At 41.4% G+C, this 15,853-nt stretch overlaps 2 protein-coding genes across 4 annotated transcripts; both read left to right on the plus strand.

The window, feature by feature from the left end:
* On the plus strand, nucleotides 1–5,265 carry LOC139387580 (sialic acid binding Ig-like lectin 15, like). Of its 3 annotated transcripts, none has more exons than XM_071133926.1 (9): nucleotides 64–128; nucleotides 694–1,089; nucleotides 1,193–1,546; nucleotides 1,642–1,710; nucleotides 2,251–2,295; nucleotides 2,385–2,483; nucleotides 2,591–2,629; nucleotides 2,793–2,861; nucleotides 4,169–5,265. In XM_071133926.1, the coding sequence occupies exons 1-8, from the start codon at nucleotides 86–88 to the stop codon at nucleotides 2,822–2,824; spliced, it is 1,077 nt and encodes a 358-aa protein (XP_070990027.1). In that variant the 5' UTR covers nucleotides 64–85; the 3' UTR covers nucleotides 2,825–2,861; nucleotides 4,169–5,265. The 3 variants fall into 3 exon arrangements, with proteins under 3 accessions (XP_070990017.1, XP_070990027.1, XP_070990035.1); XM_071133934.1 differs by lacking the exon at nucleotides 4,169–5,265 and adding an exon at nucleotides 3,140–3,196; XM_071133916.1 differs by lacking the exon at nucleotides 4,169–5,265 and having other exon boundaries at nucleotides 1–128; nucleotides 2,793–3,835.
* On the plus strand, nucleotides 5,236–15,085 carry LOC139387593 (CKLF-like MARVEL transmembrane domain containing 7). Its single transcript, XM_071133948.1, has 5 exons — nucleotides 5,236–5,686; nucleotides 10,867–11,043; nucleotides 11,231–11,329; nucleotides 13,922–14,003; nucleotides 14,331–15,085. Exons 1-5 carry the CDS (start codon nucleotides 5,573–5,575, stop codon nucleotides 14,342–14,344), a joined length of 486 nt encoding a protein of 161 aa, XP_070990049.1. The 5' UTR covers nucleotides 5,236–5,572; the 3' UTR covers nucleotides 14,345–15,085.
* Nucleotides 15,086–15,853: the final 768 nt, after the last annotated feature.

Consider the following 15,853-nt stretch of genomic DNA (forward strand, 5'->3'; position numbering starts at 1 on the left):
TGTGTTGGTAGAACTTCCTCTCCCTGACTTGACTTTCTTTCTCCTCAGTGCTAAAGGGATCCGTATATATTTGATTACCTTTAGGATGGTGCAGGCTCAACTCTTCTCTCTCTTCTCTGTCATTACAGGTAGGCCGAACTCCAGTTTTAGCTATTTCTATTCAGATTCAGTTTTGGTGAAACATTTCTATTTAAGCTTTAGCATTCTTGAATAATTTGGGAATAAAGGAATTATCCCTATTTTTAGTGTTGTAATATTCATGAGTATGTGTTTATACAGTATCATAAGAGATGATTTGTTGATCCTTTTTTAAATGTTTTTTAACTAGGCAAGTCAGTTAAGAACAAATTCTTATTTTCAATGACGGCCTAGGAACAGTGGGTTAACTGCCTGTTCAGGGGCAGAACGACAGATTTGTACCTTGTCAGCTCAGGGATATGAACTTGCGGTTACTAGTCCAACGCTCTAACCACTAGGCTACCCTGCCACCCCATCCTTTGGGTAGTGACGTGTGTGTTTAAATAAAGTACAATAGAGTACAATAGATAAAGTACTATAGATTGCCAGTTGAACCAATTAGAATACAAGTTTAAAAAAATACTTGAGACCATCAGAAAAAACAAACATGAAATATCCTTAATATGATTGATTTCTCTAATTTCTCTAATTGTGAACTAATATTCCTCCCACTAGGCACCTTCTCACAACCATGGTCCATGACAGTTCCCCCTGTAGTGAACAGCACCATAGGAGGAGATGTGGTCCTACCCTGCTCCTTCACCCACCCCAAGCAACAAGACTACTCCAAAGGCATCACAGTTCAGTGGATCACCAGACAATTCCATGATACGCCCTTCTTCCAATGCAAGGTGAAAAATGTTACTACGGGTGGAATGAATGAATGCTCAGTTCCCGAGTCATACCAACGCTTCTCAGTCAAAGGAGACCCTAAGCAGAGGGATCTCTCTCTCCTCATCAGAGATCTGGTGGTCACAGACAATGGAGTATACTTCTGCAGAGTAGAGCTGGACCCTTACTGGGGTGATGGGAAGTGGCAGACTGCCAGCGGCACACAGCTCAATATCATTGGTAAAGGTCTCACTACGTTGTCAGCAATAAGGGTCTGGTGGTCTAGGAATATGAAACTCTTTACCACAATGATACTAATGTAAGGTTTGTGCTTTGTCCCTAGCTAAGGCCCAGATTCTCAGCCTGTCTTGGGTAGAGGCATCCCTCGGACCAGGCAACGGGAGCCTCAGGTGTGTAGTTGAGGGGAACCCCCCATCCACCATCACCTGGTTCTCCTCCTCTAAGGGCAACATAGACCCAGGTGTCAGCACCATAGGAACCCACCCATTTCAGTGGACCAGTTCAATCCCCTACTTCACCCAGGAAGTGTACACCTGCAGGGCAGAGAACAGCCTGGGGAGGGCAGAGAGACGGTTCCCCCCTGGACCCACTGCGCTGACCGTAGCCCTCTCTGTGTGTGGGGTCCTGCTTCTGCTGCTGCTCCTTGGCGTGGCTTTATTTTACCTGAGAAAAAGAGGTAGGTGATCTCTGTAAGAAAATAAATACTAGTTAAGATATTATATTTTTGGCGTATTTACAGATTCATATACCATCTCTGGTCTTTTCCAAAAGGATACCTGAGATTCTGCAATTCAGAAAAGATTAAGCAGCAATCTGAGTTGTGCACAGATCCTGCTATAGGTAAGGGGTCTTACTCTTTCTAGACAATCTGAGTCTTTGAATAGTATTTCTGATCAGTAATAATTTTTCCTCAGATGAAAGGGCAGAGTGTGAGTTGAAAGCCAGTTTAAGTGGAAGGCTATTCAGTACATTTTTGTCATTTAGCAGACGCTCTATCCAGAGCGACTTACAGGAGCAATTAGAGTTAAGTGCCTCGCTCAAGGGCACATTGGCAGATGTTTCACCTAGTTTGCTCAGGGATTCGAACTGGCCCAACACTCTTAACCCGCTAGACTACCTGCTGCCCTGTTATTCACTATCTCCACACATATGCTTCCCTATGTACCAGTCCATCAACTTCTCTTGTCTGTGTTCTACACCCTCTTCTCCCGTATCCTTCAATCCCTGCCTGGTGTCCCAACTACACCTCTGTAGAAGTGGGCAAAAAGATCGGCTCCAGTGTCGAGTCTGAGCACAGCTCTTCATGTCCTCTCATTCAGTCATAAACTTTGTGCGTCACAGCAGTTTACATTTGTACATTTTACTTCCCTGTTTCTAAAGCTATGGTCAGTGAATCCTCTATCTACGCCAATGTCTCAGAAATGGGTGAGTGGACAAGACCGTGAAGGATTTGCTGATGGTTCAGATCTGTAATGTGTCACACAGTTTCTTACTGTTGTTCTCTACACAAACAGAAAGCCCACAGTCATTGTATAAACATAATTCACCAGAAGATGGCGACATGGAGCTAAATCTGGTATACTCAGACGTTCAACTGAACACCACCACTCAATGTAAGTATTCAATTATTGCAATTTTGGGCCATGAATTCCATAGGTTTACCACCAAGTACCAGAACCAGCTCAGATAAGCTTGTGAAATTGCCCTCTTTTCTTTTAAGCACCCCAAAGAAGCTCTCGTGTCCCCATACCAGATGAAGGTGAATTATTTTTAGTGTTTTTCTTGAAGTGACACAAGAAAGTCTTAAGATTGTATAATACAGCTGAGACAGCACTGTCCTTAACATGACATAACATGACATAACGCCAACCCTTTTCATTGTCATTCCATTATTCTGATTATGCTGTCCATTGTCATTTCAGGTGTCCACTATGCTATTGTGAAGCTAGGGTGAACTGCCGAGGCACAGCAGAGAGAATGTAACTCTGGAGGTCTGTCATAAGGAAACTGAACTCCCTCATTCTGACAGACATTTTTCAAAAGTAATCAACGAGAGTTTAGCAGTCAATCTTATTGAAATTGTTCACAACATTGGGGCAACTTGGTAGATTCCGTTTTTATATTGTTATTCTTATGGAGGTGCAATTACATAATTGCCCTACAGGTGTTATTGTAACTGTAGTGTTATTGTAATTGTCAAAAATGTTACTCAATAACTATTGTTCCTGAGCGCCATTACATCATTATACTTCTGGGTTTCCTTTCAAAGAAGTGAAGCGTTCCTTTTAAACACACGTCACATGAACCCAAAGAAGAACTCCAGCGCGGTCATTCGCCTCAACCACCACAGAACCAGCTGATGCTATCTGGGCAAAACTTCAGTGTATCTCTGGTTGAGTGTGGTCATCCACCAGCTCTGCAAGGAACTCTGTCAGCGAACTACTGAAGGGTTTTCTCATATTTGTAAGGGGTGTGTACTAGCGGCAGAGAAGTCAGACGCAGGAGAGCAAGAACTGTGTTTCCAAACGGCGCAGTTAAAAAAAAATTAAACGACCGGAAAACAGAACAATCAAATAATGGGTACATAACCCGACTCACACCAGGACAGCCGTGCACAAGCACTTACAATAAAACAATCTGACAAGGACATGAGGGGGAACAGAGGGTTAAATACACAACATGTAATTGATGGGATTGGAACCAGGTGTGATGGAAGACGAGACAAAACCAAAGGAAAATGAAAAGAGGCTAGAAGGTCGGTGACTTCGACCGCAGAACGCCGCCCGAACAAGGAGAGGGACCAACTTCAGCGGAAGTCGTGACAATATTGGTGTATAATAATCATAATAATACATAGTATTTATATAGCATTTTTCAAGGACGCAAAGTCGCTTGGGTCCATGTCCATGTTCTTACCATGTGGTGCATCACTAAACGAAACTAAACGTCCCTGTAGAACCACGAAGCAGAAAGAGTGTGGTGCATTTGTACATGTAAATGTATTGGTTTCCTTTGGCTGCAGTGTTTCTGGTGTTCTCAAAGTGTCACAGAGGATCTAGTTCCTCTGGACCACATGCAGAGAGTAACTCACTCAGGTTCTTAAGTTTGTACAGCTGATGCATAAGACTGTTTGGCTCGCCATGGTAATGTCCTTTTAGGGTGTGGTTTGGTTCCCATATCTGGCTTCACTTGCTTATATAGAGACTAGGCCTACTGGTATGCACAGCCAGAGTGTGTGTGTGTGCGCGCCTTTATGTGGTAAGGTTTTCTAAGCACTCTTTCCCATTCTGCTCTGTAGCAGTCCCGGGAAGTGGTGACAGAGAAGAGCATCCTGCCCTCGTCTCCATGGTAACAGCTGTTTATGGATGGGGGGTGACAGAAACAAAACCCTACTGCTGCAAAGCATCGAAATATGAAAAACTCCTTCCTGATGGGGTTCAGTCTTATTTCATCGCTATCCATTTTGTTATGTAGCTTGATTGACATGGGCCTAACATCTGTGCTTAGTTTGTTATTTTTTGTAAGTGTCTGTGGGTGCCTAGGAACAGTGGGTTAACTGCCTTGTTCAGTGGCAGAATGACATAATGATGATGTTTAAAGCATGTAGATGTAAATAATACACTACACTGAAACTATTTTAGCATGGCCTGGGGTAGTCCCATTAGTGCAGTCCCCTTGGGATAGGATGGTGGGCCTATAGTTTAACACCTGTTGACACCACATGGTTACCAATTCAATGCAAAAACCTACATTAGGTCTGACCTTAAAGTAATGTGAGCTTCTTGCTTGCTTGCCATGTGGGTGGAAAAATGCTTAAATTAACCTGGGACAAATACAATTCAGCTGTCGATATAGTACGGAGGTCGAATAGGTATGGGTCTATGGTGCAGGCTACATTGATATAGGGCCTAAAGTGTCTTTAACAATAGTAGGAATACGTTTGATGAACTTCAAACATATTCAGATTGATAGCTACATGCTTAATCATCTTCTACAGATCCACTTCAACCATCATGTGAACACTATTTAGGTGGAGACTGTAAATGCTTCATCATTTACATCCATAACACACGCGGTAATGCTGCCAGTAGCATGCGGCTAGAAATGAGACCCAATCGTGAGTGATTTGCGGACTATACGTGTTTTGATGGCGCTTTCTCTTCCAGACAGTCATTTTATGTCCATGGGCGAGTTCGTTTTTCTTTACCCGGTGTCTTACACATTTTAGTCCATTCCATTGGTCCTTAAATAAATTCACCACTCGCCTGGGGCCATGCAAAACGAACTGGCCCATTGAGTAAAAGCAACATTGTAACTGTTGAAGTTGAAAAATGCTACTGTTTCCTGGAAACCCCACCCCAACTTAATCTCACCCTCAATGAAGTAGGGTTTCCACGAGTTACCACAGCCGCAAAGTCTAACTTGGCTATCGTAAAAAAATGTATCGTAAAATAACCTGCAATTGTGCTTTTTGGTCTTGTTTTAAGGTTACGGTTAGGCATAAGGTTAGGATTAGGTTTAAAATCACATTTTAAGAAGATTTGTAGAAACAGGCGGGGTTTATGACTTTGTGGCGGTGGTAACTAGGAACGACCATGAAGTAGACGAAGCACAGTAGTAGCAGCTGACTGTGTTTCTTGGGCCACGATACACTGTAGTCTAGACTATTTACACTGTATTTTATTTATTTATACATATCAAAATGTCTCATACTGTTGTTACTACCACCACCACGACGAGATCGTCTTCGGGCGAAGGATTCTTGAATTTGGGCTATACTCGCTCTGTACAAGGATTACTGAAAATCGCCCAAGTGGTAAGAGTTTTTGATCAGATATTTATACTGATGTTCTGCACAGAATTATACATATTTTTTAAACTTTTTTATTTTTAATGTTGGGGTTGGGTTGTATTTTATATTGCTTACTGTCTGCTGTCTTCGTGATCTTTAATCCAAAATGTGGAGAATGAACTCAAAAATTGAGGATAAAGGGGAGCGAGGTGTGTAACAGAAACTCTGATTCATTCGTATACTACTAGCAGTAGTGGAAAAAGTACCCAATTGTTGTACAAGTAAAGATACCTTAATAGAAAATGACTCAAGAAAAAGTGAAATTTACCCTGTAATATATTATTTGAGTAAAAGTCTAAAAGTATTTGGTTTAAAGTATACTTAAGTATCAAAACTAAATGTAACTGCTAAAATATACTTAAGAATCAAAAGTAAAAGTCTAAATCATTTCAAATTCCTTATATTAAGCAATCCACACGGCATCATTTTCATGTTTTCTTTATTTACTGATAGCCAGGGGCATGCTCTAACACTCAGACATAATTTATAAACGAGGCATGTGTTTAGTCAAGTCCGCCAGATCAGAGGCCATGGGGATGACCAGGGATGTTCTCTTGATAAGTGTGTGAATTAGACCATTTTCCTGCCGTGCTAAGCATTCAAAATGTAACGAGTACTTTTGGGTGTCAGGGAAAATGTATGGAGTAAAAAGTACATTATTTTCTTTAGGAATGTAGTGAAGTAAAAGTAAAAGCTGTCAAAAATATAAATAGTAAAGCACAGATACCCCAAAAAACTACTTAGGTAGTACTTTAAAGTATTTTTACTTAAGTACTTTACACCACTGTCTGCTAGGTGGCTTTCTCTGACTGTTAGGCTACGACTAGGCTACTTTACAAAACATTAACATGCAAACATGAATTAGGCCTATACCAGTGGAAACCAATAGCCTTTATAACAGGAATTAGGCCTATACCAGTGGAAACAAATAGCCTTTATAACCTGAATTAGGCCTATACCAGTGGAAACCAATAGCCTTTATAACCTGAATTAGGCCTATACTTGTGGAAACCAATAGCCTTTATAACCTGAATTAGGCCTATACTAGTGGAAACAAATAGCCTTTATAACCTGAATTAGGCCTATACCAGTGGAAACCAATAGCCTTTATAACCTGAATTATGCCTATACTTGTGGAAACCAATAGCCCTTATAACCTGAATTAGGCCTATACTAGTGGAAACAAATAGCCTTTATAACCTGAATTAGGCCTATACCAGTGGAAACCAATAGCCTTTATAACCTGAATTAGGCCTATGCCAGTGGGAACCAATAACCTTTACAACCTGAATTAGGCCTATACCAGTGGGAACCAATAGCCTTTATAACAGGAATTAGGCCTATACCAGTGGGAACCAATAGCCTTTATAACAGGAATTAGGCCTATACCAGTGGAAACAATAGCCTTTATAACCTGAATTAGGCCTATACCGGTGGAAACAATAGCCTTTATAACAGGAATTAGGCCTATACCAGTGGAAACAATAGCCTTTATAACCTGAATTAGGCCTATACCGGTGGAAACAATAGCCTTTATAACAGGAATTAGGCCTATACCAGTGGAAACAATAGCCTTTATAACCTAAATTAGGCCTATACCAGTGGAAACAATAGCCTTTATAACCTGAATTAGGCCTATACCAGTGGGAACCAATAGCCTTTATAAAAACTACAAGTTTAGTGGACTACTAAAATATTTTAAGTGACTGCGACTAAAATCTACACTGGGAGCCCCCCCCCCCCCTCCAAAGATTGAGCTGTGCATTAACTCTCCATGAGGCAAAATGTCAGGTGGGCAGGTGATACCGGCCACAGTCAGATCAACATCCAGTTTTGATTGAGATGTCCAGTAATTGTTTAAAATAGTGGAAGTCTTGGCAGATTAGAATTTTGTTGTTGTTGATTTCTGTAATGGAGGAACTTGTCCCATTGTGTGTGGTGATGTCATATTGCTGTCTACCTTCAAATAAATGAATGTTTATCATCTCTCAGAATGTCAGAATTTCGTAATTAATGACACTTTATTACACCTTCATAACAACGGTTGTGAAATCAGGGGAGAACAAACGTTGTCTGTTCTCCCCTCTTTATATCTGTGTTTGGCACAGTAGAATACAGTGGGTTTGCATCTTAATCTTCACTACATTTCTGTTACATTCTTGCTTATTTATAGTCATCACAGGAATGAAGGTGGTGTTTCAGAGGAAAAATGGAGGAAGCTGGTTTTGGGGGTTATTTCCTGTTTACAGAAGTGTTTAGTGGCTAATGGCTTTCAGCCTCTCCCTTGTGGTTTAATAATGTCAATGTTGTTCCATATACCTGCAACTGCCCTACAATGTGAAGCAATAAAGCATGTTTAACGGCATGTGAACGGGAAAATGGTGAACCTTGAACATTAGCCATGTGAGAGCTGGGTTGTGTTGAAAACTTCTGGATCTGGACCAACCTACTGTTACCAGAATTTTTATTTATTTTATTTCACCTTTATTTAACCAGGTAGGCCAGTTGATAACACCTTTATTTAACCAGGTAGGCTAGTTGATAACACCTTTATTTAACCAGGTAGGCCAGTTGATAACACATTTATTTAACCAGGTAGGCCAGTTGATAACACCTTTATTTAACCAGGTAGGCCAGTTGATAACACCTTTATTTAACCAGGTAGGCCAGTTGATAACACCTTTATTTAACCAGGTAGGCCAGTTGATAACACCTTTATTTAACCAGGTAGGCCAGTTGATAACACCTTTATTTAACCAGGTAGGCCAGTTGATAACACCTCTATTTAACCAGGTAGGCCAGTTGATAACACCTTTATTTAACCAGGTAGGCCAGTTGATAACACCTTTATTTAACCAGGTAGGCCAGTTGATAACACCTTTATTTAACCAGGTAGGCTAGTTGATAACACCTTTATTTAACCAGGTAGGCCAGTTGATAACACCTTTATTTAACCAGGTAGGCCAGTTGATAACACCTTTATTTAACCAGGTAGGCCAGTTGATAGTTCTCATTTACAACTGTGACCTGGCCAAGATAAAGCAAAGCAGTGTGACAGAAACAACAACACAGAGTTACACATAGAATAAAAAGCATACAGTCAATAACACAGTAGATAAAATAAAGTCTATATACAGTGTGAGGAGGTAGGCAATAAATAGGCCATGGTAACAAAGTAATTACAATTTAGCAGATTAACACTGGAGTGATAAATGAGCAGATGAGGATGTGCAAGTAGAGATACTGGTGTGCAAAAGAGCAGAAAAAGAAATAAAACAATATGGGGATGAGGTAGGTAGATTGGGTGGGCTATTTACAGATGGACTATGTACAGTTGCAGCGATCGGATAGCTACTCAGATAGCTGATGCTTAAAGTTAGTGAGGGAAATATAAGTCTCCAGCTTCACTTATAGATGACCTGGAGCCAGTGGGTCTGGCGACGAATATGTAGTGAGGGCCAGCCAACTAAAGCATACAGGTCGTAGTGGTGGGAGGTATAAGGGGCTTTGGTAATAAAAAGGATGGCACTGTGATAGACTACATCCAGTTTGTTGAGTAGATTATTGGAAGCTATTTTGTAGATGACATCGCCGAAGTTGAGGATCGGTAGGGTAGTCAGTTTTATTAGGGTACGTTTGGCGGTTAGTGAAGGAGGCGAAATAGAAAGCCGATTTTGGATTGGAGAAGTTGGAATGAGAGTTTACAGTCTAGCCAGACAGGTATTTGTAGTTGTCCACATATTCTAGGTCAGAACCGTCCAGGGTAGTGATGCTAGTCGGGCGGGCGGGTGTGGGCAGCGAACGGTTGAAAAGCATGCATTTGGTTTTACTAGCGTTTAAGAGCAGTTGGAGGCCATGGAAGGAGTGTTGTATGGCATTGAAGCTTGTTTAGAGGTTTGTTAACACAGTGTCCAAAGAAGGGCCAGAAGTATACAGAATAGCAGCGTCTGCGTACTGGTGGATCAGGGAATCACCCGCAGCAAGAGCGACATCATTGATATATACAGAGAAAAGAGTCAGCCCGAGAATTGAACCCTGTGGTACCCCCATAGAGACTGCCAGAGGTCCGGACAACAGGCCCTCCGATTTGACACACTGAACTCTGTCTGCGAAGTAGTTGGTGAACCAGGCAAGGCAGTCATTTGAGAAACCAAGGCTATTGAGTCTGCCGATAAGAATACAGTGAATGACAGAGTCGAAAGCCTTGGCCAGGTCGATGAAGACAGCTGCACAGTACTGTCTTTTATCGATGGCGGTTATGATATCGTTTAGTACCTTGAGCGTGGCTGAGGTGCACCCGTGACCGGCTCGGAAACCAGATTGCACAGCGGAGAAGGTACAGTGGGATTCGAAATGGTCAGTGATCTGTTTATTAACTTGGCTTTCGAAGACTTTATAGAGAGGCAGGGCAGGATGGATATAGGTCTATAACAGTTTGGGTCTAGAGTGTCACCCTCTTTGAAGAGGGGGGTGACCGCGGCAGCTTTCCAATCTTTAGGAATCACGGACGATACGGAAGAGAGGTTGAACAGACTGGTAATATGGGTTGCAACAATGGCGGCGGTCAATTTTAGAAAGAGAGGGTCCAGATTGTCTAGCCCAGCTGATTTGTATGGCTCCCGGTTTTGCAGCTCTTTCAGAACATCTGCTATCTGGATTTGGGTGAAGGAGAAGCTGGGGAGGCTTGGGCAAGTAGCTGTGGGGTTGTGGAGCTGTTGGCCGGGATGGGGTAGCCAGGAGGAAAGCATGGCCAGCAGTATAGAAATGCTTATTGAAATTTTAGATTATCATGGATTTATCGGTGGTGACCGTGTTACCTAGCCTCAGTGCAGTGGGCAACTGGGGGGAGGTGCTCTTATTCTCCATGGACTTTACAATGTCCCAAAACCTTTTGGAGTTAGAGCTACAGGATGAAAATTTCTGTTTGAAAAAGCTGGCCTTTGCTTTCCTGACTGACTGCGTGTATTGGTTCCTGACTTCCCTGAACAGTTGCATATCATGGAGACTATTCAATGCTATTGCAGTCCGCTATTGCAGACTAAGATACATTTTTAACATAGGAGTTGATATGGTGCCAATATGCTCCATGATTGGAATCCTACTGGGACATGGAAACACATTGTTATTTGTCTGTGTGTTTGCAGGTAGCACTCCTGATTGCGTTCCTGTGTGTACACTGTGCACGAGGTTGGACTGATTACTCAGCCTTTCGGTACTTTGAGGTGGTGACGCTATGGTTCCTCATAGCCTTCCTCATCTTCTACCTCATGTATGTGTTCAGACTGCAGAGTAAGATCCCCTGTATCAACTGGACAATGACGGTGAGTGGCCCTGCAAATGACACACGCCTATACACACACACACATTTACATTGTTTACATGTTAGTTATTTAGCAGACTTTCTTATCCAGAGAGACTTACAGTAGTGTGCATAATCTTTTAAACTTTCTCTGTACTTTTTCCACAGACACACGTTCCAGCACTTATCTATACCATTCATTGTTTCAGGAGTTACTGCATTATGGCGTTGGGACCATCCTGGTCTTCATTGCCTCTATTGTTGCAGCTGTTAAGAGTGGAGGTGTGTCTGAACTAGAAGCTGGTTCGGTGAGTAACATAGCAGATGCTTTCCTGTTTTCTGGTGCTCCATTCCAAAGCTGAAGAATGTTAATTATTTTTTATCTATCCTAGTATCTCAGCATTTAGCTGAAGATAATTGAGAGGCCCTGTTTGCAAAAATGAAACCTTACATCTAAGCTCTCCATAGTTTATTTCTGTTTGTTATGTGGTGAGTGTGTGGGATTTCACTTTAAAGCAGGCCAAATGGCTATTAAAGGGGAGTGGAAACACTAGGCTTTAGAACACCAGCTAACTGGAACTGTAAATCACCATATTGGCATTGTTGCATCACTGGCAGGATTTCCCTTTAAAGCAGGCCAAATGGCTATTAAAGCAGGCCAAATGGCTATCACCATAATTGTTGCATCACTGGCAGGATTTCCCTTTAAAGCAGGCCAAATGGCTATTAAAGGGGAATGGAAACACTAGGCTTTAGAACAGCAGCTAACTGTAACTGTAAATCACCATATTGGCATTGTTGCATCACTGGCAGGATTTCCCAAAAAAGGCCGAATTTGAAAACTGTCTGAAAATGTGCTGGTTTCAAACCATATCCAAAAGTTTTATACATATTTTGAAAGCTGAGAAACAGCCCTTAAATTATATTACATACAATAGCACCACATCAATCGAATGGTAATCAGTTAAGAACAATCTGATACGAAAATCTGTTTTTTTCCCCCCCAAACAACTGCTAATCAGAATAGTAATATGTTCTACTATGATTGAGTTCCAGACGTTTTAGTGAACGGTGGTATTTTTCTAGAATTCTATGGAATGTTCTGTTATCAGACACTTTCTTATATGGATTGTATATTAAACACAAATGTGAACCAAAACATATTACAAATGGCATTTAGTCTCACATATGATAAGGAAAGACATACACAAGTAATATAATATGAATAAATCAAGAACTTTATTGAAAAAACTGAGGGGAATACATCGTCTCACTCAAGCCTGAAAACAAAGTGCAAGTCCACATCGAAAATTGGAATTACAAAATATGATAAGAATAAGTAATATAATAACAATAATTGGCTTTGACAACTTCAATTTCTTCTGCACATACATTCCACTGGGCTTATAGCCTTATACACCAAGAGTCAGAATGGGAACAAATTAAAAGCATGCAAGAGAGGTGGAATGACCAGCCAGTAGTTCAGATTGTCACTGAAGACTAGGAGTCCCTTTACTAGTTAGTGCCTATGTCTGCAATGAGTCACACTCACTGGAGTACCACAACCTAAAATAATGGATCCCCCTACAATGCATAACTACTTGCCCTTGCATTCTGGTGCAACACAAACAAACCACGTCATAATCTCCTTTCTATCTTACCTGTAAAAAAAATCTAACAATTTCTAGAGTTGTCCTCCAGTACAATGAAGTTCACCTAGGCTGTGAGGGTGTGGTTGTCCCTTGGCCCTGTCTGTAGCCTAAGCAGCATGTTGTCCAGCCTCTACAGCCCCTATCTCCCTTGGCCCTGTCTGTAGCCTAAGCAGCATGTTGCCCAGTCTCTACAGCCCCTATCTCCCTTGGCCCTGTCTGCAGCATGTTGTCAAGTCTCTACAGCCCCTATCTCCCTTGGCCCTGTCTGCAGCATGTTGTCCAGTCTCTACAGCCCCTATCTCCCTTGGCCCTGTCTGCAGCATGTTGTCCAGTCTCTACAGCCCCTATCTCCCTTGGCCCTGTCTGCAGCCTAATAAGCATGTTGTCCAGTCTCTACAGCCCCTATCTCCCTTGGCCCTGTCTGCAGCCTAAGCAGCATGTTGTCCAGTCTCTACAGCCTCTATCTTCCTTGACACTGTCTAGCTAGCTAGCTGCAAATTCAGTCAGACACTAGCCAGTTGATTTGAGCTCTTAGCTAATGCCAATGACAAATGCTCTTCAAATTGCCAATATGAGCATTTTATTTTTTACAGTTAGTGAACACAACATTAACATGGAAAAGGACAAGAGAAGAGCTAGCTAAATCAACAAAATAGCTTGCTAGTTGCCTCAGCTTGGCTGACTGTCTAGTCGGCTTGTTATCAAATAAATGTCATTTCACAGCCTCATCTTATCAATCAAAAAAAAAACTCTAAAATGTAAATGTTATACCAACATAAAAATGCATTCTATACAGTTTCTTGCCTTAATATTTTTGTCCTCTCAATGACAAAGTTATCAAAGTTGTGAGAAACTTTTCAGGTCCAGTGGAGACAAGGCGTTTCCTGGTGTCAGCATTGGCGTCAGTCGTTACTATAGCAATTCAAGATGGTGCTACTCGAATAAACATTGTTCAATATCAAAATCCCAATTGAATGTTAAACATGTTTAGTATTAGTTGATGGAATACATCTCTTAACTTTACTTCCTAGTGTTTCCATTCACCTTTAAGGAGTTCATCCCATCCTGTCAAGTACAGTTTTGAGATGTAAAAAGTCGGTTAATAATCATTCTCCTAAAATGGTCTTTTCTTCTTACACTTGTACCCAGTAACCCGCTTGGGGACTTACAGCTGTCCCCTCAATGCTTGACAGATGACCAACGTGTAGGGCGTTTATAATGAGGCATCTTTCTTGTTGACCTTTACAGGCATTTGGCTTCATCGCCACATTCCTACTGGCTGTCAGCATATGGACATCCTATAAGGTCACATGTGGTTCCCAGCCAACCAGTAAGTCTGAAATTCTTTGAAATCCTTATTGGGTTTTCCTTCAATTGCCTAGCGACATGTACCGAGCCTCTGAAAGACAGACGCTCAACTGAAAAGGAATGAAATTGTAACCTGTAATCATATCATGAAATAGATGCATATTTGCTACAGTGGAGCTTTCTTTTGCAACGCAGATCAGGAGTTAATTCCGTTCCATTTCCTGTGCTGCCGGCTATTACGTAGCGCTGTTACAAGGGCTAGGAAGTGCTTTTTGTTCTGAGTTGACTAAACTTTGGTTAACTAGTGTTTCCTCTTTCCCCATCACTCTTCCTCTATCTCGAACTGTAGGTGCTTCTGTGTAAAACGGATCTATCATTTCTTCCCCTCAAGTACCAAGATGACTTCATTGTCAGTGTGCTGTGCGACAGTAACTTCTTACCCCAACAACTGGCCCGGGGCCCATTAAACAATCAGAACTTCAGCTTAGCCCGAGACTGGTTTCACTTCAGGATAGTTACAAGTTAGCCAGTTAACTTTGTTAAACACTCTATTTTGTACAGTTTACAAAGAATGCTTAAAGTAATTTCTCCTTCTTTGAGATACACCATCCTGATGACCGGTCAGTTGTTAGGGATAAGAAGTCACCTGTGTGTGCTTTGAAGAGCAGGCAGCTGTTGTTTCATATAAGTGCCTCCAGAGTGTTTAAACTAAGGGCTAGGCTGAGAGCCAGACCAAACCACCCCTCCATCTTGAATGGTGGCTATTTGAATGCTTTGAAATCAAGAGGACATAAGCTGTTTTTCAGTGTTGCCCTGAAGCTTTTTAGAGTTAGATATGTCAATGCCACCCCTGTTTACATTATTTATTTGAGAGCAAATTTTTATGATGATAGTTTTGTGCTTTTATGTTCACGTATGTCTGTCACAGTATTATAGGCTGCTTATGAGAAGAATATAATCATAAAAAGGTCAACCTTTATACAGCCTCACACTATCACATGTCTTTAAACAGCTCTTCTTTATCTGATGTGTTTGAGTTTGTATATGGGTTTATATTTCAAACATGCTTTTGGTTGACTGAAGTAAAAGGGAAACCCAACAGCATCCATGTCTCTGAATCCTTGTTTGTTGAAAATAAGATATTGAGACCAGTGGAGGCTCCTTAGAGGAGGAAGGGGAGGACCATCCTCAGTGAATTTCATAAAAATAGTGAAACATCAAGTTATCCTTTTTAGATAAAAACTATAAATATATTCACGTCATCCCAAAAATGGATTAAAACGCATTGTTTTGCAATGAAGGTCTACAGTAGCCTCAACAGCATTCTGTAGGGTAGCACCATGATATAGCCGGAGGACAGCTAGTTTCCATCCTCCTCTGGGTACATTGACTTTAATACAAAACATAGGAGGCTCGTGGTTCTCACCCCCTTCCATAGAATTACATATAAATTATTTCAATTTCTGGAGGAAGACCTCCAATCTATCAGAGCTCTTGCAGCATGAACTGACATGTTGACCACCCAATCAAAGGATAAGAATATGAATCTAGTACTGCAAGCATAAACTACAGCGATCTAGCACTGCTGTGAGTAGTTGACTCAAAGAGAAAGACAATGGTTGAGCAGTTTTGAAAAATTCAATTTTTAAATAAAGGAGACGCAAGAGCGAGCTAGCTATATTTAATATTTTCTTCACTTACTTAGCTAGCGAATGCAGCTAGCTAGTTTATCCTACTCAAACACCTGGCTCAAACAGAGAGAGGTGCTATGTTACCTAGCTGGCTATCCAACACTGGAACTCTTCCAAGTCAAGGTAAGCTTTTGGTTTTATTAATTTATTGCCACTGTGGCCCGCAGGTGTAACTGCTAAA

This window comes from Oncorhynchus clarkii, chromosome 3 (genome assembly GCF_045791955.1).
Source record: "Oncorhynchus clarkii lewisi isolate Uvic-CL-2024 chromosome 3, UVic_Ocla_1.0, whole genome shotgun sequence".
NCBI classification, from domain to species: domain Eukaryota; kingdom Metazoa; phylum Chordata; class Actinopteri; order Salmoniformes; family Salmonidae; genus Oncorhynchus; species Oncorhynchus clarkii.